Source organism: Colletes latitarsis, chromosome 5 (assembly GCF_051014445.1).
Source record: "Colletes latitarsis isolate SP2378_abdomen chromosome 5, iyColLati1, whole genome shotgun sequence".
Lineage (NCBI taxonomy): Eukaryota > Metazoa > Arthropoda > Insecta > Hymenoptera > Colletidae > Colletes > Colletes latitarsis.
This window is the reverse complement of record NC_135138.1, coordinates 29,964,970-29,989,513: the sequence shown is the minus strand read 5'-3', so window position 1 is coordinate 29,989,513 and position 24,544 is coordinate 29,964,970. Positions and strand designations below refer to the sequence as shown.

Below are 24,544 nucleotides of genomic sequence, written 5' to 3'. Positions count from 1 at the left end.
ATTTCGCCGCGTAAAAAGGAAACGAAAATCGCTTAATCGAAACGATTTATCCCCCGCCAACGAGGTATAAAAGAATAATTCCCCGCGTGAATTTATAAATTCGAAACGAGTTTATCCGTTTTCGTCGTATTGTTCGCGAATCCCCAGTTTGTTTACACGTACGGTAACGCGACAAATTTATCGGGTGACACAGAAGCGTTTTGCAAATCCGAGGCGGGCGTGAAAAATCGCACTTTTGTCGCGATAATGAACGGCCGCAAGCGTAACGAAAAATACGATCGAAAATGTAATTCTTTCGGCAAAAGTTTCTAATAAGTGAAATATTTCGAGTTTCCGCCGAAAATAAATTTCAACGAGCCTTATTTATCGCAATGGTGTACGTTCTTTGAGAGAGTTATAAATAATGAATTTTTACGAAGATTCTTTTTTTTTATCGTTCTTACGAAACTTACTTCCCTTAAGAGCATGATATAAAATTGATTTTATAAGTATTTAACCCGATAGAAGATGACCATTGACGAAAATATTTGTTGATTACTGAGTTTGATTAATAGAAATTTATTTGTTGCAGTTTCGATGATTCTTTGTAAAATCAGAAGGAATATAGATTACATAATTGGTCCGTTTGATGTCAAATACATACATGTTATTCCCGTGAAATTTCACAGGTATAATAATCGATAACAATCTTCGATGCGCCAAAATTTCAACGGGTACGCGAAAATTACGTTACTCCTGGTTAGAACAATTTGCTCATTGTTTACAATAATTAATACATGCATCGCGGATGGTAAACGAAGGTGAACAAAGTCAATATTGGAACGGCCGTTCGTACGCCGTAGCTGCTAATAAATATTCCCCATATTACCGGTCAATGTTGTTTAATAACCGGCAATTACCAGTTCGATATTAATGCGCCTGCTCGGCTTTTATCATAATCCAATCGTAAATTAATTCATGCTTCCGCGGAAGCTTTCATTTCACAATACCCTCCTTATCAGTTTATTAATTGATCGGTTAATTTTCGATTTCAATTCCGGTGAACAGGTTAGCGTGTTTAGAAAACATTTTATTTTAAATCGATGAATATTTGTTAAAATTATCACAGACTTATCAAAATAAAAGATTATTTGCAACTTTATTTCTGGAAATATATCGATTAATCCTCGACTTGAGAAAAAGAGTTTCAACGAGCATTACAGTTGACAGATCTCTAATTGCACAGCGTTTTAGCCGATCGTTAGTCGCCTGTCCAGCGTCGATTGCATCTATAATGAGAACCGGGTCTTTATCGCGCGAGTTTACGTTTTATTCGCGCCAGTAGAACATTTATTTATTAACGTGTAGGACGTATAATTAAAGGCAGCGTTCCGTATCGGCGTATCCAGTGATTGAAGCATAGGTATTGAAGTAATTAGCTATATCGGTGATTTCCCTTAATTGCATTCACAGGTCAAAATCGATAATAGTTGCCTGGACTCGAGATACCTACGCGTGCGAAATCTATAACTCACGACACTGCATCCACCCGGACCATTCTACCGTGTAATTACAAAGCCCTCCCCACGCGACTTTTGCCAGAAATTAATTAGACATTTCGTAAACTGTATTTTGTACTCGATCGATTATAAATACTTTAATAATTCTTCCAGCAATGCTGTCGTTGCCACTAAAAGCAAACATTCGAATTCTAAATTCTCTCGCAAAATAAATTATTTGAAAGAATATACTTTCAGAAAATGAAATAAAGAAAATCTTTTGAAGGTTCCAGACTAGAGTACCCCCTTAAAGGATGAGAAAAGAGCGACTGAACTCAGAATGTGATTAGTAAACAGGCTCCCTATAACTTTAGAAACGATTATTCTTTAACTTTCAGCTTGGTTCGCTTTGAAACGCGAGGCCTGCGATTGTCGTGCGCCTGACGACCCCTTTTTGATCGATTGAAACTGGACGTTCCTCTCCGACTGCTCACAATTACTGTTACGCAACCCTCCTGCCAGTCTCCGTGTATTTGTTTCCGATAAATTACGCAATCGATCTTCCTGAATTTCGTTCGACTCGTCCAACAGGTTGAATTCGACCGAAATTTTCGGGAAATGATCCGAGAACGCGAGTAATCGTCTCGATTCGAACAAAGGAATCGGTAATTCGTAATTCCGCGGTAAAATTACGGCGGATACCCGGCAAAGCAACGCGACGCAGCTTTATTTCGCCCTTTAATCGTTTTCCGAGTACGCCGCCACCCCGGTCGACCAAAATATGCGCACTTTTTATCCCCAGGTGTCGACCGATTTGCATTAAGCAGCGCCGGGCTACGTGCGCTCCCGCGAATTTATCACGAAGGATATGTTTTATGTCGCTTTCGTACTTTATGACGCGCGGCTCCAACCCCCAATGAGACGATAAAACAACCGCGGAAGAGCAACACCGAAACTTTCGTAACGTCGCATTCAGTTTCATACGAGATAACGCGGCGTTTCTTTTTCTCTGTAGAGCGACAAATATATGCGTGCAATCGCGATTCATTTATTCGACGACCGGGAAATAATGAAACAACCCCTAAAAGTCCCTATGACGGGGACTGGTTTGGATTTAAAACAGTATTCTCACACGTACAAATTTTTTTACGTACTCTAGAACGTAGTAAACTATCAAACAGTACAAATCACCATTTTTTTCTATCATCATCTTTGTATTGTATTAACCCTTTGACTCGTAACAGTGTTTATTTCTTGAAATTCGATTCGAATTAACCTCGCTGTAATTATAATGTAACTTCAGAAGACACTCGAATACTTAACACGAGTTAAAACGGAGAAGGATTAAAGCGTTAGGAGCTAACAGCGGGGATTTTCTTTTAAACCCTCTCGGAGGTTGTAAGGCTGGGCATTAAAAGTGAAATTACTGTTCAAGCTCGAAACGTGTAAATGCAATGATTGTTGCTTCAGAAGGCTTATAAAAACCTTCGTGGCCCTGTGCACGAGCTAATAAAGCTTACTCTGCAACGATATTTTTATTTTGCGTCAAGTTTACTTCGAAAAAACGACTGGAACCGTGTTAGAAAAATTGTACAACCCTCGGACAATAATCTCCTACCATTAGTTTCTATTTTATTTTAGATTACTCTGTGTTTTTATTTTGAAAACCGTGTCGCTAGTAATTGAAATAAATATGAGGGTGAAATATGTTCTCGCGTTAAATGTCTAATCGCTGAATTACCTTTGGAAAGCACTTGCGTCGACTGCGCGAGTACCTAACGCGATTAGACCGGACAGAAATGTACGCGAGCGGGTGGAAAAACGAGGGAACGGATCGTAGATAGAGAGTAAATGGAACGAAACGTGAAATGAAGAAAGCAAAGAGTGCGTGATCCTGTAGAATGAAAAGTAAAGGTAGTGATCTCTCCTAGAAAGAGGATTATAGGAAAATTCTTTGCGAGGGGCATGGATTTTCATGAAATTTATTCGATCTGCTCTTTGAAGCCCGTCAGAGCCCGGGAAGACGCGTCTATCCGCGAACGCGGCAGCGGCTCAAAATCGGAAAAGTAGCCCCGGAAGCTGCGCGAAGTAGTAGGAAAATTCATGAGAGAAGGATCAACCGAAAAAGGAATCCTCGACTTTAAGAGGGTATTCTAGTCTAGACAGTCGCTTTCCAGGCGTTATTTGCGAATTTAAATAGAACAAATATTCCACGCAAACAACTGAAATTTCTTACGGTCGTTTATTCGTGTTTTAACTAGACGTTAAATAAATTTCCAGCGATTATCTTGGATGTTCCAAAACGGGGGTTTCAGAATTTCTGCCCGACCAATAATTACTTCATATTTACACGAGAGAAAATTTTGTTAGTATAGCTGTGCTAGTCGAAATAAATATATTACACTTTCTATATAGGGTGTTCAACCACCACTGGGAAAAATTGTAATGGGAGATCCTAAAGGTCAAAACAAGATGATTGACTGAGGCTTCATTAAAAAGTGATTAAAAAATTAAATTAAAAAATTTTGAATCATTCTGAAAAAATTATTCTTGGTTGTGGGGCTCAATTACAATCATTTTTGGTGAATACACATACCCCCGAATTCCTACGCAGTTTCGAGAAAAAAATTCGAGTAGGTACTGAAATTTTTAGACAAAATTAAAAAATTTCAAATCATACTAAAAAAATTATATTTAGTTACAGGGGTCAATTACAATCATTTTTGGTCATTACATATACCCCCGAAATCCTACGCACTTTCGAGAAAAAAATTCTTTACCGAAAATATATATGTCTGACCATACCGTTGATATATTCCCCTGAAATTTAATGCGAATCTTTAAAATGTCATAACTCCTGAACGGATTGGACGATTTTAATGTTTAAAAAAGCAAACTACGCGTATTTTGATGGAGAATATGTATAAATTCCCAAAATATTCGAAATGTTGTTTCGTAACCCCGTGAAGTGAAAAACCCCCATAAAACTGGTTCAATTTTCAAACACCTATAACTCTTACAATAGTGAATATATTTCAATGAAACTTTTTTCGAGAGTAGAGCTCATGGGTACCTACAAAAAAGTATTAGACAACTTTTCTGTAGGGCGTCAAACAAAATTACTAAAAATGAAAAACGAATTTATAAGAAAAATCGACAGGGTAGGTGCTTAAATTTTTCGGCGAAAAAAGAAATTTCAAATCGTATTGGAAAAATTATTTTCATTTGAAGGGATCAATTACAATCATTTTTGGTCATTAGACCTACCCCCAAAATCCTACCCACTTTCTAGAAAAAAATTCAGTACGGGAGGAACTTTAAACGTTAATAACTTTTTAACGAAGCCTCCATCAACAAATTAGTATTCTTGAATTTCGTCTTATTTTGGCCACTAGAATCTCCCATTAAAATTTTTCCCAGGTGTGGCCGATCACCATGTACAATATTTCTTCTCTAAAAGCTGAAAAAATTCAGTTTTTTCGCCATTGTAAAAACGTTAGGATAACGATCGATGAATCCCGTATCAGCTATCCTCTCTTTCTGTGTATTCTGTCGTTGTTTCGGTGTGCAGAGTACGCGTGGCACGCTTCTTAGGCGCGTCACGTGTTCCCGTTAACGCTTCCTTCAAGATTCATCCGTTTTTTATAGGTGTCTACGATGGCGGATAGGAAGAAATTGTACTTCAACGTAGTTCAGGGACCTAGTGGAAACCAGACTGTAACCGTCGAAGGTGGAGGTGTGAATGCAACGGTCATCACCGCGAATATTGCCGCCACAAACGGAATCATCCACATCATCGACAGGGTTCTGGGTGTTCCTTACACGACTGTGTACGAAAAACTCAAGACCGATCCCATGCTCAAGTAAGTAAAACCGTTTTGCTATATGCAAGTAAAATACTGTATTTTGCAATATCAATTATACCACGAATTACAGCAAACAGATACGATTGTGCGTCGGTTTTCCGAAGAAACTTTGATTCATCGTCGAAGCAACTCACCGAAATAAGTTTGCTTCGCTGTTACGGCTCAATTCCTGTGCTCTGTCTCGAATTTAATTAAAATAACGCAACAAATCTCCATTCCAATTACTGCGAACGTGCTCCGCGTGGCGGAGAAACTATAAACAGGGAATCTTACGCCGGGAATTGGACGGTTCCACGAGCTACACGTCGATCTATTAAATTTCTACCGAACACTATTGTCCTCGATTACCTATTGATACTTCCCTTTGTTCTATTCAATGAACTGTTATTCAAGGAACTCGTAAAAAATAGTCTCGCTAGTTACAGAGACCGTCTAACGCGCTAAAATGAACTCATTCATTAGAGATCTATCTCAGATAAAGTCATAAAGAAAAGTAAGAAACGTTTCCAATTATCGTTCCACCGATTGTCTTTGAACTGTTTAGTAGAACGAACCCATGGTCTCTCGAAAATAATGTTACCTGGTGACATTTTCGTTTATCGCGAACCGTTCACGAAGACAGAACTCCGTCGCGTCCATTTTCCTTGCGCTATTTTCGCGTTGCACGCTGCGAACCGCGCGGAACACAACGCCGGGAGATCGTGTCACGATTTAATTTACCCTCTCGTTATTTCAATTACCGACGCATCGATAATGGAAAATCCAATTAAACGGTGTCCCAATAAACGGCAAATAAACTTATGCAACGATAAAATCCAGTTAAATAACGTTCCCGTGACTAACGCGTTCACGCTCGCCTTGTGCAAACAGCGTGTCCGGCCGATGAAAAATTCAAGCTGGCGCGATGGTACGTGAAAAAATGTGCGTTGTACTCGCGAGACCCGGCGCGATCGGTGCTTTGAACTAGCATAAAGCACTAGCCAATCCGCGTTTATCGATGGCCAATATGTTACACCGAACGAGGCGACGTTGCGGACGTCAGGCTGGCCAGCAAGTTTCCCATCTTGTTCCCGCGGATTGGGGATCATTGCTCGGCCAGCGGATAGGAAACGGTCGGTTATGTCCTGGCTTTAATGCCATTAGCCCCTTTATACGATAGCTATCGTTACTCGATGCACTGGATGGATGGTGGTGTCAGCATTCCATCACCCCATACCATGATATCCGGGCCAGAGACCATCCATTGCAGTATCTCTCTAGCCCATATACGCGATACGTCACACACGTGTGTTTACGAATACCAGGATCCCGTTAGCATCGATTCGTTTGCCTCTGCGTTCTACCCTTTTACCGCAACCCCTAGAAACCTTGGCCACAGACTGCAATCAATCGCGGTACTCGAAAGAACCCGCAAGCAAGAAGCCTCTTTCGACAGATGCATCCCTAATCTGAACTGTACGTGTGTCTAAAACGGTCTCTCTGAAAAGGGAAAATTTTTTAAGCTATTATTCCAAGGATGAGTCTTACCGGACTTCGCGTCCTTTGTTATGTTGGAACCCGTCGTTACTCGATCCCCTTTTCCCTTTTCCAGCTCCACGTTCCTCCTGGGCCAACGACGCGGATTCAACGAACTGCTGAAAGACACGACGAAGCGTTTCACTTACTTCGCCCCGCGCGACTACGCCTGGAACGTGGCGATGATCAGCTACCCGTCCACCTCCACGAAACTCTTCATGCCCGAGTTCAGCTATCACGTGAGTATCCTGAAACGTTGAGAACAGTCGCCTTTGATGTCTGTTAACCGGGTATATCGCGGCGTGCTTGATTCGCGCGGGTCTGATTGCAGACGAAACAAATCCTGGAACGACACCTCGTCATGGGTAACGAGGCGTACACAATGGCCAAACTGAAGGAGATGAAGCACAACGACACCATCGTCCTCACGGCCATGAGGGACAAGCTGACGCTTCGCGTCCGGGAGTACAGCGAGAGTAAGTATTCCTAACCATTCTCCGACGAAACGTTTTGTGTAAGCACTTTCTTGCAATATCCAAAGACTCTCAGATATACACTCAACTGTTCGTTTACGAATACGTCAGTTCACGCGTAATGTGTCTCGGGAGTGTTGTTAAAAAATACTTGTATCGCATCGTTCACGCTCCGTGCGAGCACTGTTTCTGTATATTCTCAAACCTGGTGCTGTTTGGTTACATTTAGATGACAAGTACGACGAAAACGCGATCCGTCCAGAAACTTTCGGTGAGTGAGTTCAGTGTTTAGACGTCGCCGATGAGCGACGACACGTGCTTTTCAACTGTACGAGCACGCACAATCTCAATCTGCGAAGGGTTCTCTCCGCACTCTCACGCACCGCGTTCAACGCGCGTATCTTACCCACGATTCGAGCTGGAAACACGTTGATATCGCATCGTGAACGTCCCCAAACATCCTAACACGAGTTCTCAAATTTCTAAACTGAAAGGCCTCGAGCCTGGAGAAGTCGAGCAAACGATAAAGACACTACTAAGAAATGTATCCTCGAGTATCTGATTTACTAAAAAAGATGAGAAAAGGGAAGAAACGATGTTTGTAATATTCCAGAGCTTCGATAGTTCGAGCCTTGCCACGCAGAACTACGATCTGTGAAGTGATCTCTAATTTTCTGATGGAATACAGGATTTCGTAAATCGTGGTTTGAAATTTTATTTGGAAGGTTCACAAGACGCGATGGAAACGTGTTTCCGCCAAAACCCTCGCACGGCTAAGGCTGAATCTTTACGGACGAGAGCTCACGAGGTTTGATTAAACTGCTCGACGCACGATATCGGTATCACCCCGGTAACTGATCGCGAATCGAGTCCGATCCAGTTCAGTTACGGAGGGAAGCTAGCAATCCTATTGCAGGACCTCTCCTATCTTGCACGGAGGCCAAACCTCGCGTTGATACGGATTCTTGCTCATCGAAAGAAAAATGGGTTCTAAATCGATTCTTTAAAGATCCTTTCATTTGCTAAATAACTGTGATTCCGGTACGTGTAACCGATATTCGAAATAATGCATAAGCAAATACATTAAAAATATTCAATGCATCGGAAAATACGAAATTATATAAAATAAGGATTCGCAAACTTTCGAAATGTTTGATCGAATAAATTTGGGGCACTCGCGTAACACGACGAACGTATTTAGTTATTCAATGTTTAAGCAGCAAAAGTTATCTGTTTATCGTCAGAGTATAAAACAAAATCAATAGATTGAACATTGTTACGAATAGTTTTGTCTCCAACTTCGATGCTGCAAAATTTATCCATGTTAATGTACAGGGTGTTCGGCCACCCCTGGGAAAAATTTTAATGGGAGATTCTAGAGGCCAAAATATGACGAAAATTAAGAATATCAATTTCTTGACTGAGGCTTCGTTAAAAAGTTATTAAAAATTGAATTAAAAAATTTAAAATCGTTCCGGAAAAATTATTTTCGGTTGCAGGGGGCCATTACAATTATTTTTGATCATTAGACATATCCTCGAAATCCTACGCAGTTTCGAGAAAAAAATTCTTTACCGAAAATATATATGTCTGACCATACCATTGATATGTTTCACTGAATATTCATGCGAATCTTTAAAACGTCATAACTTCTGAACGAATTGGAGGATTTTGATGTTTAAAAAAACGAACTACGCGTATTTTGATGGAGAATATATACAAATCGCAAAAATATTCGAAAAGTTGGTCCTTGACCCCGCAAAATGAGGAAAACTCCATAAAAATGGTCCAATTTTTAAACAGTCATAATTCCTATAATAGTGAATATATTTCAATGAAACTTTTTTCCGAAGTAGAGCCCGTAGGTACCTACAAAAAAGTATTAGACAACTTTTCTGTAGGGCGTCAAACAAAATTACTAAAAATGAAAAACGAATTTTTAAGAAAAATCGACAGGGGGTAGGTGCCTAAATTTTTCGACAAAAAAAAAAATTTCAAATCATTCTAAAAAAATTATTTTCAATTGCAGGGGTCAATTACAATCATTTTTGGTGAATATACATACCCCCGAAATCCTACCCACTTTCTAGAAAAAAATTCAGTATTGGCGGAACTTTAAACGTTAGTAACTTTTTAACGAAGCCTCCATCAACAAATTGGAATTCTTGATTTTCATTCTATTTTGGCCTCTAGAATCTCGCATTAGATTTTTCTAAGGGGTGACCGAACACCCTGTATAAATATGTCAAGAGTTTTATTAATTTTCATAACAATACAGACCACTTCAAGCTTGCACAAGTCTAAAGATAGAAGAGGAAGGGTTAGAACTAAGCTATTCGCCCCTACGATGAAACGAATCCGTGTCAACGATACTATGACAACCATGAATCAAAATGCATAAACTATAAGGGTGTCCCACGCAACGGAGACAAGCTACACGTTTAATACGCTTACGATAATACGCTTATAATTAACTATGGCAATGTAATTGGCCTCCTGTCGAGTCACTTTAAATCGACACGGTGTTCGAACACATTTTTACAATTGTTATCGCTTTCTTTTTCTCGTTCCACGCGCACGGAGACAGAAAATTTGAATGAATTTGGACAGGGTCGGACGCTTTTTGTTATTTTCTGTAATTACCATGAGATTGGTCACGTGTCCTCGTTCGTAATGCGTCGCAGCTGCGTATGATTTTAATCGAGTGCGAGCGTTTACACGCGTGACTCGTCGCTTGAAAGAAATGCTTTTTTTGTCTTCGAAATACATACATACGTAGATATCGCGCTTCGCTTCACGATTTGTTCACGTTGTTGCTTGTTGAACGTACGCCTGCACGTATGCAAGAATTCTTCCATCGATCTGCTTCCGAGCGAAACGAAAACCGTTCATCGAAATGGACGCGGCACTCACGTTTCGTTTCTCTTAATCGCCTTTTGTTTCCGGGTCCTTCTGTTTCGCGTGGTACGGAACGAAAGCTAAATTAATCACGTCGAGACGGAAATAACCTTCGTTTATGCGAACAAATAAATCGAACAATGCAGTGCACTCCTCGCTACGCATCAAATACGTACGCATTGTGTCGGAACTAATCGTTCTGTTTAGCTAAAAGTATAAAAATCGCGGAACAAAATAGCTTTCTTAAGCCTCACGCTGATCTTCCTATGTACAATCGAACAGGATGATAATTTTATCACCTGGAATAGATTTTTTCTCGTTTTCTATCGATAAGATCGCGGATAAACAGATCGTTTAACTAACTTCTGGAGGACAATTCAATTTGTCCTTCAGTTACCCTAGAAATTCATCGTTTCTCCCACGCAATGAATGTTCACGACCGGTTCTCGACACTTTTAAACACCCGGTTTGTTTATGGTTGCACTGGACGCGTCAGTTTTAACAGATTTGTTACTGACTCTAGTATCCAGAGAAGTTTGGCGTTGATGACTCCCGGTTTTTCAATGGTTTCGTTTGTTTTATGGACATTCTCGTCCATTCGAGAAGAGAAAGACGTTGAGAAGGATTTTTCTTATCGATACGAACGACAGAAACATTCAGGTGATAAAGATCGATTTCTTTTCTCCTCCGAAACAATTAACGTGCTGAGCTTTACAGATTCATAAAGAACACTTTGTACGGTGAGTATACTAACGATCGAATTTTCGTCTCGCACATCGCTTGTCGCTGCTTGAACGAAGTCGAATTAAGCTTTTGTTAGAGCAAACGCGGAGTTAGATCTCCGCGAAAATACGAGAAAACATGGCCGCGTAGTCGTGCTCATCGTCGTCGTTGATTTCATCGAAAGCATCATATTCACGGGACAAATTATTCCTCCCGGATTCGCTAAACAATCGCAAAAAAAATTCTTCCCCTTTAATATTCGAGGAAAGCCTGGAAAGGATTTACGTCTATGGATTAAACATTTTTCAATTGCACCTTCCAAATGGGAGGTTTCGAAAGCTGTTTATGTTGTTCGAGAAGAATATCTTCCACTGACTTTGTAGACATTACGTAGAAGTAGCAACGTTTGGGGTAGCGAGTTGAGGGGGGGAGAAAAAGTAAAGAAAATATTCAAAGATCGCAACGAATTGCAGTCCGTCGCTCTGCGAAGTATTCGTCGTGTTATCTAAACAAACGGGGGATCGGTTTGCGCGTAAATTTGTATTATATCTATTTCTGCGCGAGAATATACGACGAGGCGAGAAAACCTTACGGATTTGAATGGATGCAAAGGCTCACCTGCAAAATATATTGGCTCCTATTTCTTTTTACAAGGATAAATGGCTGAGACGATATGGACGTCTGTAAATTGCCCTCTGGCTGGGTTTACCCGGGGCCAGTTTTAATTTATATGCTCTCGTGCATTTTTAAACAAAACAGCCCGTTAAACATTTTCTACAAATATTCCCTGTTAAAATATGCAAAACATATTGATTCGCGTTGAAAATCGACCGAAACGACTGAATTCAACCAGTTTACTTAAAGATGAATACTGGGTGTCCGGCCACCCCTGGGAAAAATTTTAATGGGGGATTCTAGAGGCCAAAATAAGACGAAAATCAGGAATACCAATTTCTTGACTGAGGCTTCGTTAAAAAGTTATTAACAATTAAATTCAAAAATTTCAAATCGTTCTAAAAAAATTATTTTCGATTGCAAGGGACGATTATAATCATTTTTGATGAATAGATATAATCCCGAAATCCTACCCAGTTACGAGAAAAAAATTCGAGAAGGTGTGAAATTTTTCCACAAAATTAAAAAATTTCAAATCGTTCTAAAAAAATTATTTTTGATTGCAGGGATCAATTATAATCATTTTTGGTCAATAGACATACCCTCGAAATCCTAACCATTTTCGAGAAAAAAATTCCTTACCGAAAATATAATTTCAGGTCAGAAATGCTTTCCGTAAATTTTATGCGAATCTTTAAAACGCCATAACTTCTGAATGGATTGGACGATTTTAATGTTCAAAAAGCCAAACGCCGCGTATTTTAGTGCAGAATATGTAGCAATTATAAAAATATTCGAAAAGTTGTTCCTTGGCCCCGTAATGTTAGAAAAACCTGATAAAAATGGTCCAATTTTCAAACAGCCATAACTCCTACAATAGTGAATATATTTCAATGAAACTTTTTCCTGGGGTAGAGCTCATGGGCACCTACAAAAAAGTATTAGAAAACTTTTCTATAGGTTGTCAAACAAGATTACTAATAATCAAAAACGAATTTTTAAGAAAAATCGACAGGGGGTAGGTGCCTAAATATTTCGGCGAAAAAAACATTTTTCAAATCGTTCTAAAAAAATTATTTTCGGTTGCAGAGGTCGATTACAATCATTTTTGGTGAATAGACATACCCCTGAATTCCTACGCGTTTTCGAGAAAAAAATTCCTTACCGAAAATATATATGTCTGACCGTAGCATTGATATGTTTCACTGAATTTTCATGTGAATCTTTAAAACATCATAACTTCTGAACGGATTGGAGGATTTTGATGTTTAAAAAAGTGAACTACGCGTATTTTGATGGAGAATATGTACAAATCGCAAAAATATTCGAAAAGTTGGTCACTGACCCTGCAAAATGAGAAAAACCCAATAAAATTGATCCAATCTTCGAACAGCCATAACTCCTACAATAGTGAATATATTTCAATGAAACTTTTTTCTGAAGTAGAGCCCATGGGTACCTACAAAAAAGTGTTAGACAACTTTTCTGTAAGGCGTCAAATAAAATTACTAAAAATCAAAAACGAATTTTTAAGAAAAATCGACAGGGGGTAGGTGCTTAAATTTCTCGGCGAAAAAAAAAAATTTCGAATCGTTCTAAAAAAATTATTTCTAGGTTCTGGGGTTAAATACAATCATTTTTGGTGAATACACATACTCCCGAAATCCTACGCACTTATGAGAAAAAAATTCAGGAAGATGGACAAATTTTTCGACGAACGTAAAAAATTTAAAATCGTTCTAGAAAAATTATTTTTGGTTGCAGGTGTCAATTACAATCGTTTTTGGTGAATAGACATACCCCCGAAATCCTGCACATTTTCGAGAAAAATAATTCAATACGGACAGAACTTTAAACGTTAATAACTTTGTAACAAAGCCTCCATCAACAAATTGGTATTCTTGATTTTCGTCTTATTTTGGCTTCTAGAATCCCCCATTAAAATTTTCCCCAGAAATGGCCAAACACCCTGTATAAGGTAACTAGAATTCTCTGTCGTTATATTGCTGTGAATTCGAAATTCTAAACAATACGTTCCGAAGTTGAAGCAAATCGACGACACGCGAAACAATAATGGGAAAAACGATGGGAAATCGTGAAAAAAAAAAACAAAAATATTCAATGAATTACCATTTAGTTTCGGTACATAGCAATTTCGCGGCTTCCGGACACTCTCGGCGAGCAGAGACCCAGGAAGAACGCGCACAATTATGGCTCAGGCACCGCAAGACGATTTATTGTGCACCTTTCGGCCGCCATTTAAATGCAAATTCGTTGATTACCCCTGGTGCTAATTGCTACGTGCTGGCGCGGTCATTCGCTCGGCCGCGAATTGCGAATCGCCGTAATCATTTGCTGTGTGCATCTAGAGCTGCTCTATTTGTCAAATTTGTCTCTAGACGAGCAATCGGTCTCGTGATTCAAACATTTAACGAACGCTATTCTAACATTTTTACATGTATCGAGTATCTGGATATTCGTAGTACATCGATAATGTGAACTATATTTATCGAGGTTAGGCATTATCTAAATATTTATTAAATTCCATTAATCGATTATTTCATACGCAGAATAATTATTCGCTATTCATAATAAATTACTGTTACTATTTAATCGAGTAATTTTGCAACTTTTGTCTGAATAATAGCGCGATTAAAATGTGGTTACCTGGGATGACGCAATCCCGAATTGCGAACTAATTAGTTCAGTGAGCCTATGTAGCAACTCGCAGCTTCCTATATATAGAGTCACCTGATTGGTCCTTCCGTTTGGTTTCTCTATGGTTATTCTACGTTCGATAGGGTTTCACGAATACCAAACTGTCTATTCATTGGCTGATCTACAAAATAATACAATAAAAATTACAAATATTAATCAAAAAATAATAAAATCGCTCGAAACGATTAAAATACAGACAACAAATGTTTTCGATCGACGAAGAAGGTTTGTGGCGCCATCTTTATGTGCGCCACTGCTGCTGTAGATAGAGCGAAACGCTCGACGATAACGCAGAAAAGTAATTTAACGCGAGACGTATGAAAATTGAGACAATGACGAAGATAAAAATAAAGATAAGGGGTGGTCGCGGAACGAAAGAGAGAATAAAAGTGCGATAAGATAATTAAGGTATAACATAGCAAATAAAGGGGAAGATAAGAGTTACAAGCAGAATTATGCGCGGGGCACTGAAGTATCTCGTATCTACCTCACAAGGGAAGGAATGCTTAAAGCATAACGAATGAAGCTTATTTCAAATGATTATCTTGTTTGCACGCTCTCTGTTCAACCACTTGAATTTCCTTTTAACGAGCGTCTCGTTTTTATTTTCTACTTTTTACTTCCATCTGCTTTCCAATTATTCTAATGAATGAACAAGTCCATGTTGCTTTCTTTGAATTACGCTGGCTTTATTACAGTTCGAAAGAGCTATCGAATATCATCGAAAAGTTTCGCGAACAATGCCTTACAAAATTTCGATCCATACTACCGAATCGAAAGTATTCTAACAATTCTAACGATATTCTTTGCTGCATCGATACGTTTCACTAAATAATTAACACTACTGGATGACGATACTTAACCCTTTCACTGCTCGATGAAACTATGTGCAAATAAAATATAACCTAAAATACTTACATGGTCAGCAGGCAAACCGTAGAATTTCCTTGGTGTCTTAACTATCCATCGAGGGGGTTAACAATAATTTCTACTAACTATAACACAAATTCACTCGCGAGTTCAAAGACACAGATTGTTTACCCCTGCCATGCGTTTGCCTACTCCTCCATTTTGTATTTCTCGTCCCTCCGAATCTGCAGGTTCGCGCTATCTGGTGTCGAAACGTGGCGATTCTATAATATTACCATACGAAAAAATGCAGTTTGTGACATTATTCGCAGGTGGAAAATTGTGCATTGCACAAGAACCGACTAAGTAATAAAATTACAATTTTATCAAATTCATATATATTTCCTAGCACTATATTCGATCATATATCAGCTAAACTCTATTTAAACAAATTTTAAATACAAAAGTTGCCAAAAGCTAATCCTCTATCGGTAACATCTCTTCCACCGGAAAACCACGCGGATCTCTCGCTACTTGCATTTTGCGTCTTTGTGTTCCGTAGCCTCAGAATCCAAGTTCAGCCGCAATTAGTGTCACCCGATCTCATGCTCGTCAACAAAACGCTGGTAAAAAAAAAAAACATCCCCCGACTGTCGCTGCCAACATCGCAACTCGCTTCGTTCGTCTCATTCGTCGATCGTCCAAGAGAATCCTTCGTAAGTTCCATGCACGATTCGCTGATCGAAACCGTTCTCTCTTTGCAGGCTACCAGATCGAGTGGGAGGGCAACTGGATCCGCGTGTTTCGCCCGGACGTCGAGTGCACCAACGGGATCATCCACGTGATCGACACCGTGCTCCTGAAGGACAGCGACGTGAGGGTGAAGGGTAACACAGCGACGGTCGTTAGCCTGGCGCCGCATCTGATCATGATCCTGGTAGCCAAGTGGCTGCTTTAAGGGCGTGTCTGTCGAGTCTGTCATAGGTGCACCTAGGAATTTATTTCGGGACCGTCTCCGATCGGACCTCGTCCAGGCGAGCGAAACGCGCGAGAATCGGATTCGAGGCTCTTGGACTTGGACGCGCGTCTCGAGGGTTCGATTTATCCCCGAACGACCCTGACGAGTCCCGGGATCCGAGTTCACCGTGACGCAGCAACCGTTGAACGCTGCGCTCGAGAGTTTCGCTTACGGTCCCGCGAAAGAATGACCGCGATCGACAGGCGAGGCTCTTAAGCGGATCTTCAGATCTCCATTGGTGCGTCGCGGATCGGACAGAGCGGCCAACCGAACGGTCATCTTACTAACGAGTTGTAAGGTCAAAGATTCTCTTGATTCGAGGGTTTATCGTATCGATACGACCGGGTCAGGTCTCGCGCGTCCAAACGTCCACGAGAGTTCGGGTCTCCGCGCAAGAAAGAAGAGAAAAAGACATTCAAAGCAGTGACGATCGCGCGGCGGGACAGTTTCGCGGGTCAGAGACGCCATTGATCGTACCAAATAATTAATCAACCGTACCAAGTAATTTAGAGAAACCCACGAACGAGGGACGAGGCACGGAGGCAGAGCAGAGATTTCGGGGAACCGTCTTCGAGTACAAGGGGCTGACGAGAGACAAGGCGTGTTCTAATGTTGATCCACCGCCTGGCGGTAAATAAGGATCGCGTCCTTTCCATCGCTGATTATTATAGCGGAAAACACAGGTGTAGAGCAAATGTCCCGCGTCTGCGTTAGCACGGATCCGAACGCCGTCGATATTCAGGCCATAACTATCATACAAGTACGTCTCGCCTAATTGTGGTATACTTCGATTTCATTGACAATGATGAGCTATAGTTCTGTGTGCGTGTGTTGCGTGTGTGTATGCGTGCGAGCGTCATTTCTGTCAGCGCGTCGAATCGCGTCGCGAGGCACGCGGCCGATTTTCGTATGGAAACTGAGTCGCTGGCGCTCTGCGTGCGGTGACCGCCCATAGGCGTTCCGTAAGAATGTATTCTCAACGCGCGATTAAGTCTCCAGCACACAGCGTCGACTGCACTGCTATTACGTTCATAGCACACGCTTTGCGGCAGAGTCTCCGGCAACACAAGGGTTTAACCAGTGATTTACAAAGTTATGGAACACGTTGCAATCCTAATAACAAACAACATTTCTTGAAATTAAATTATACAAATATGTTACTTGGATTTTGATCATTTCTGTTTGGTATGCTTGTAAAATATTCAGTCGGTTCAAAATTTATGAAAACAATTTAACTTTGATTTATGGAGAAGGTTTGAAAATCACTGGGTTAGAAGCATCCGCGAAAACAGACGCATTCCTGCGTCGAAAAGGCATAAGCGATCCCAGGGGGTGTCGTAGCCTCTCGACGAGCGATTCGCCGCCGCGATACAAAGATGGCTTCCGATTACATTTGCTCTCTGTATCATATCGTACTACACTGTCTACTTACTGATAATACTGCCACGTCGCATTGCAGGCCGGATGAGCTTGCGAACGGGTTTTTGTACAACTGTCGTCGAAAGGAGCGGAGCTTTGCCCAGTGGCGACTCGATCACATTCCGACATTACGCCAGGCTGCGCGAACGAATCCTCACGCTCGAAGAGAAATTTGGAAACGCTCTCTCGCGTTACTCGTATTTAGGTTTCTTGAGTAGAACTGCATTCACCTAAAACAATTAAAAGACGTAATTCCTGCAAGATTCGAATAACATACTTATGTAGAAGGTCAACCACCATTTTGTTCGCGAGCAAATTCTTAAGAATTATTACAACTTGTTATGTAAATTTGTGATAAATGTAACGTACGCAGAAAATACGAAGGATGTTGAAGAATGTGGATTGCTAGAGACCTAAAGTTGCGAAGTTGCGTTTTGGATCCTCCTCCAGCGAGAGGATTCGTTCGAGCAAACACTACGTGTAATACCGTGAAAATACTCTTTCAGAAATTCCTTTTTCTCATCGATTGTACAGTACTATATACGATATATCTATACATATAATATAGGGTCATCAACACCAATGCACCACGCCACTATTGAGTCGCTGTCGAGATTACTGTCGGGTTGGCGTTTCGTTTAAACTGATGCACTCGGGTTTAACCTTTCGCGATCCCCGCGTGTCTTGCCACCTTTGAACCAGGTGATCCGTGTACAGGGTGTCCCGTAACATGTTGAGAACAGATTAACGCATGCTACGGAACACCCTGTATTACTGGTCGAACCCCGAAAATTCATGCGAATAAACCAAATACGATCGAGAACAGTTATCCGTGCTTATAATTGTTCGTAAGAATCACCGAAGCGTTGAAGCAAAGTTATAAACTGCCTTGAAATAATTTTCTAATGATTAGAATCCTAATCGATTGACAATCGTGGACGGCGCGAAGGGTTAAATCGCGTTTTAAAGCAACCGACAGAAGGCAAAAATAACGAGCAAAGTTTCATTCCCCCGATTTAGTAAGAGCTTAGCTATGCGTGTACAAGTAATTACGAAGTTAGCGCGTGTCTGTTGAACGAAGAGAAAAGAGAGGACAATGAGAATCAAACTACGGTTAGTAATCGAAAGTTAAACAAAAAAAAAAAAAAAATAATAAAACGCAGAGAAGAAAGACGAACCTGAGTATTCGAAGGTGAGAAATGAAACGTCACGAGATTTCATTTCCCCCCTGGCAAAAGATTGTCGCGACGAAGGAGAAGAGTCGTTCATAGGAACCGAAACGCCGAAAACTTAAAAGAAAGACGACGAAAGTTGTCGCGCGCCATTATTTAAACGAGACTTCTAAGGACCGCGTTCAGCTACCGCAATTTTCTCCACGAAATAACGGAATAAAAAAGAGAATTAATAGGGAATTCGATGTTATACGTGTTGATATCAGTCTATACATATATATAAAAGAAGTAAATAAATATATAAATAAATATAAAATAAAAACAGAGATATATTGACGAAGGAAGAAAGTACGATTGAAGAGTTAGACGAAGAAAGGAACTGAAGAAACAGAAATACTATCAGATGATACCTTAAAAAACTTGTTGTTGGGATGAATTGATATTATGAATTATTAATTATTAATAATTATTACAATTATTACATATATATATATATATATATAGAAATATACATAAACTCTAAATAAACGCTGTTTGTTCGTTAGATAAGTATTAACTGGAAATGAAAAACGAGAAAAAAATAATAGCGAGACTCTATTTCTTCGTGTAGACGCGTCTTAATGTTCAGCTTGTTCAAGCATAACGCCGAAAACGAATCGCATTATAAGCAACCGTTGCGCGTGGGTTGCAATAGGTGTGAATGGAAATGCAAGAGACCGAATTTTGGAGGAGAAATGTCGCGTGGAACTTATTCGCGACCGAATCGCGTTCATGAAAACCAGCATATCCGACCACAGTTCCCTTCTGTTCCTTCGCGGACGTTTCCCTTAATTTTCAGACTTGAAAACGTCGCGAAAATCCGGCCAACTCTTAAGACACACCGTGAACCTTACAAATGGAAGAAGAAACAGAAGTATTAAAGCGAAACGATCCAAAGAACTTCGGCCAAGAATCGACGCATGTCCAAGCACGCGCCATTTTTATTTGTGCTCGTCAAAACCCAAAAGTTTCTCGCGTGGCGCAGTGAGCCAGATTTCAATTTTAACGCGACAGAAATAATTGACTGATTTCAGTAATCACTAAGGAAGTATTTCATAAATAAAACCTTCGATTGTTCTGTACGATACATTATCATTTTCATTTTTCTTGCTTAACACCTTGACTGCCATGCCTGCTTTCCACGTCTAGGAACGTATTCGATATTTATTTAAATGTTAATGGGAAATACAGAGATATTTAATAGTTCAACAGTATGCTCGTCATTTTGTAGAGTTTCCAACGACACTAACATTGTTTAAAAATTTACGAGCATTAGGGTTCATTCACTTGAAGCATTTTGAAGCATTTGAAAGAAACTGTGATAGTTTGAACAAGAATGATGAAAAAAAATTACTTGTTGAATATTTTCCTAGATATAGTTGTCACTGAAATCAATAAATTAGCGCGATAAGAACGAACGAATAAAGCCATTGCACGTGGAAGCTTCTTACGATAAAACTGTACAGTCTGACTTCACACATCTTGAATTTGCCATCCAAATTATTTTCTTTTACTCACGGACAAAATAATGGTGTCGATCAATTGTACAGTCGTCAACGAGCACGCGGTAAAAATAATACTCACGCCAAGTTACAGGCTCGTCTTGATCTCGAGAGTAAATGCGATAAGAAAATTTGGACAATGTAAGAAACAACTTCGAAATCTTGTAACGATGATTAATCTATAAGGTTTAACTCATATCAAAGTTTCATTGAAAATCTCTTCGTCCTTGCGTGAATTGCATCCCTCGGTCCCGTGTGCTATCACATCGATAGATATGTATTAACTCTGCAATCAAAATCAAATATAAAACGAAAGAATTAAATTTCAATTAATTACAAGGAATAAACGATAGATAATTTTTGAGTAGGAGAAGTGATTCTTTGTTCGAAATTGTATTTTACCTTTGATTACTGAAATTATAAGATTCGGGGCGCCATATTTTCGATGCCTTTGCGAAGATTGATCGGTGAACGCGAGAAAATCGAACGGTTTATAAAAATTGATTACGCAATCCACGAAGTACCTCGTACCATAGTACGTTCACCAAAGAAACAATCGCATTAAGCGATTGGCGATTCATTTCTCTCGCGTTCCTAACGCAATTAGTATCCGCTCTTCGCAATGAAAACTAATCGTCAAACTTATCGAACGATCTGTTACGTAGGGCCAGGACTACTTGTCGAATTTTTCTGTATTTGAATATTGTGATGCGGAGTATAAATTATCTTCTCTAAGTTACTTGTTTTTTTTTTATTTCTCGAATAATTATATTGAAATACTCAAGTATTGGAATAATGATATTCGAGTGCCTGTAAAATATTCGAATGGTCCTGGTTCTATTTGTTCATCGCTCGACCTCTTACACTAGTCGCATGTTCACGTAATTGTTTGTACATTTTGTACATACACGTACACACGTACGACAGGAAGAGAAACCAACGCTTTAGCTTTTCCATGTAATTAATGATACGATTGAATCGTACTCTTATCGAGCGCGTCTCTAACGATTAAATTCTGTCGATTCTTTCCTCGCTTTATTTCAATTTCGTTCGACGAAACCAGAAATCCAGCCGAGCTAACAGGGAATTAAAAGTTGAAACGTTGTACGTACCCTGTCGAAGAAATTTTATTCGACTGTCTATCCGTTCACCCTCGTTTTTTCCCCCCCGAAAAAAAAACTAATTTATACTTCTGAAATCGAGCATGTATTTTTAATATTAATACGTAATCGTGTAATTTTTAGTCGTATTTAATTGTCATTAAATTATAAAGATCGTTTGCACGCTTGCCTATGAATTTGAAATCTGGATACTTATAATTTCGTCTATTTTTTTTCTTGTCTTTATGTACCAATTAAGCAAAAACGAATAAATACCGCAAGAGATCATGAAAATGATACATTTCTACGATTCTAATTCACCATCTGTTGTAAAGAATTGATCCTTCATGTGCATAGAAGTTTTTCGAAGTGTTACAAGTGATTAAGATAATATTGCAAAACGAATAAAAATATTAGAAATTCGCTTTGAAAGGCAACGTACTCCCACTCGAATACACGTTCACGATACTTCTTTTTAATTGACGCGTTTGGGAAGAGAGATTTTCACAAATCGTTCTGTTCGTCGTTGCTATCGATACTTTGGTGTAAGAAGTTACTATTGAAATTCTACAGATTATAACGATAACTTACATGTCATTTCTAAAACAGACAATTGATCATTCATCATCGATATAATAATAACTCACCATTGTTCTTTATGCCAGCAGGTGTTCTTTTATACTATTCAAATCTCTGAGGCATTGAGATAAAGCTACTGTGCTAATTCTTCGGTTGTTAAAATAGTATAAAATCAGACGTCGTTAAAAAATTGAATTTTCTAAAATTCTAAGGACGCTTTCAAACTGGCGGCCATAGGGCTTTCTTCCAGCATTTGAACGCGTCGAATACTATGCCAATGTTTCGCCACCTGTCGCAGAAATGGCACCAATAGACGTTCAAGCGTTTATTTGCAGTAAGAGAACTTCGAATCGCGTCGTCGTGAAACCTCTCTACCCACGTGTTCTCTCTAGCTACGCGTTGCCGTTTGCATTTGCTCAAAAATCGCGGCGTGAAACGTCTTTTCGTGGTAAATGCAACCGGTGACCAATATACACGACGCCGTTACGTAACATAAATCATTATTAGGTAAGGGTATTAAAGTAGGTAACGAAGTAATACAGAAGGTACGAGTTAAAAAAAAAAAGAAAGAAAAAGAAAACAATTACGGACGAAACGAAACAAACGTAACGTGTAAGCGATTTAATAATTTTAAGCGTTGGATAAGCACCGTCAGATTAACGAGATTTAACTAATAAACTATTAAGGATTATTTATTAGCTATTATATATATTATATAATATATAAAAATATATGTATATTATATACCTATATTGTAGTAGGGAAATCAAATTTTATGTACCACAGAGCTATTTGTATAAAAGCCATTCTATTTCGTTTATCCGCGAATTAACGTCGTTCGATATTTAATTGCCAGCGGTGCGGTCGGGTAATGATTTAGGCGATATAAAAGGTGTTCCAAAATACGCGATGAAACTCGAAGGAGAACGATTCGTGACGAGAAAATAAATCGAGAACGTGGAACGGTCTTTTTTTTATTATAGACGAACCTTCGTTTTTCGAGACAATTAATTTTAAATACATTCGTAAAAGCTTGACTCTGCGTTGTTGATTCATTTTTTTTTTAAAGAGAAATCTGCTTTTGGGTTGTGGCTAGTGTTTCGGGACACCCTCTATATTTTAGACGATTAATCGACAGATGATTCTAGTTTTTTCTTAGGACTTAGGTGTACGTGTATTACATTCGTCTGTATCTTCAGAGTTAATCGTTAAGTTTCCGGGTATCGGGCGCTCATCGCGGGGAACGGCAGACTTCTGTGTAAGATTTTTATGAGAGACTTCGCGTGTTTCGAGCCATCTGAATTTTGCAAATGTGTGTGTGTACGTACTCGTTGGGCGAACGACGCGTCGACGGTGCCGGTCGATTCCACGGAGAGGAATTAAACCGACTGTGAAGATCAGAGAGACGAACGGCACCCCGAATCGCCGTTCTGCCCGTTGAACGATCATGTCACTTGTATCTCGCTTGACTACACTATGTAGACTCCGGTCGCTTTTGCTGTATGATTTTACAAAGAATAAAGAACACCTACAAGACAGTTTAAGTGGCGTTCGTTGATTGAAACATGTCGTATAACGAAGACGTATGATACATTAATAAAGCAAACAAGGTAAAATGCTGAGGTCTAGTGAATTACTCTTCTGCAACCTGATCCTAAATTTACTTTAATAGATTTTATCCTAATATCCTACAATTAATAAAAAAAACTAGACTCAGATATCGAGTAAAATTATCACATAGATATCAATATTACTTAAAGAATAAAAATAAACTGTTACTTGTTATGAATAGTCGGGCTCCAATAAAAGGCAAACGATGTGCAGGCCTGGAAATTTTCAAGGTCCTCATTGTACTCTTCAAGTGGCCCTACATGGGAGATACGCTTGGGAAGGACTCTCTTTGTTTGAGTGATCTAAGGGTGGGGATCCATACTAGGGTGATCGACGAGGGAGATTGTTGCGCTAACAGTCACGTTCCGTGTTTCTAAAAATGTAAGTATTTTGGAGCAATTAGTTCGATAAAAAAAACGAATGGAATAAATCTGAGACTGTTACCTTCAAATCATCTTTCATTGACAATGTATCTGTAGCTATCGTCATGCTTTATCGCTGATAATTTATCGTTATCTACATATTCACTTCCTTGTATCTGTAACAAAGATAGTAATACAAACGTTAAATATCATTGTAACATATTCAATTCTTTTACTATACTGATTATTAATAATATAAGTTATAATAACATAAGTTAATACGTAAATAATATTAATAATACAATTTTATAACAAGATATAAAGAAAAATAACAAAAATAAACCCTCTCCCCGACGGGGAATCGAACCCCGGTCTTCCGCGTGACAGGCGGAGATACTGACCACTATACTATCGAGGATCTGACACATGAACTCTTTTTGGGACGCAATATAACTTACACTTGAATTTTTTACTCAGATCGACTTAACTATATTACCGAGCGCTCTCGATGACAGTCTTACATTATGTTCTTAATCTGTATGATAAATAATAACGTTTTATTGCGCCGGCTTACTGTGCTTATATATATGTTTACACTAATAACCTT

General features: G+C 39.3%; 1 protein-coding gene, 1 long non-coding RNA gene and 1 other non-coding gene across 5 annotated transcripts in view; 1 reads left to right on the top strand and 2 right to left on the bottom strand.

Annotated features, from left to right (window-relative positions):
- Nucleotides 1–7,007, bottom strand: part of LOC143341908 (uncharacterized) — a 66,314-nt gene extending 59,307 nt beyond the window's left edge. Inside the window, exon 1 of the long non-coding RNA XR_013079694.1 lies at nucleotides 6,872–7,007. This is a non-coding gene — a long non-coding RNA (uncharacterized LOC143341908). The remainder of the gene's footprint in view (nucleotides 1–6,871) is intronic.
- Fas1 (fasciclin 1 Fas1 domain-containing) overlaps nucleotides 1–23,502 on the top strand; it is a 379,485-nt gene extending 355,983 nt beyond the window's left edge. For 2 of the 3 annotated variants that reach the window (XM_076765289.1, XM_076765288.1), the window contains 5 exons: nucleotides 5,127–5,341; nucleotides 6,936–7,098; nucleotides 7,191–7,335; nucleotides 7,562–7,603; nucleotides 15,900–23,502. In XM_076765289.1, coding sequence (XP_076621404.1) covers nucleotides 5,127–5,341; nucleotides 6,936–7,098; nucleotides 7,191–7,335; nucleotides 7,562–7,603; nucleotides 15,900–16,093 — 759 coding nt within the window. In that variant the 3' untranslated portion in view covers nucleotides 16,094–23,502. The remainder of the gene's footprint in view (nucleotides 1–5,126; nucleotides 5,342–6,935; nucleotides 7,099–7,190; nucleotides 7,336–7,561; nucleotides 7,604–15,899) is intronic. The other variant, XM_076765290.1, reaches the window with a different exon arrangement.
- A 781-nt stretch (nucleotides 23,503–24,283) lies between these two features.
- On the bottom strand, nucleotides 24,284–24,355 carry Trnad-guc (transfer RNA aspartic acid (anticodon GUC)). Its single transcript has one exon. It is a non-coding gene; the product is annotated as a tRNA-Asp (tRNA).
- Nucleotides 24,356–24,544: the final 189 nt, after the last annotated feature.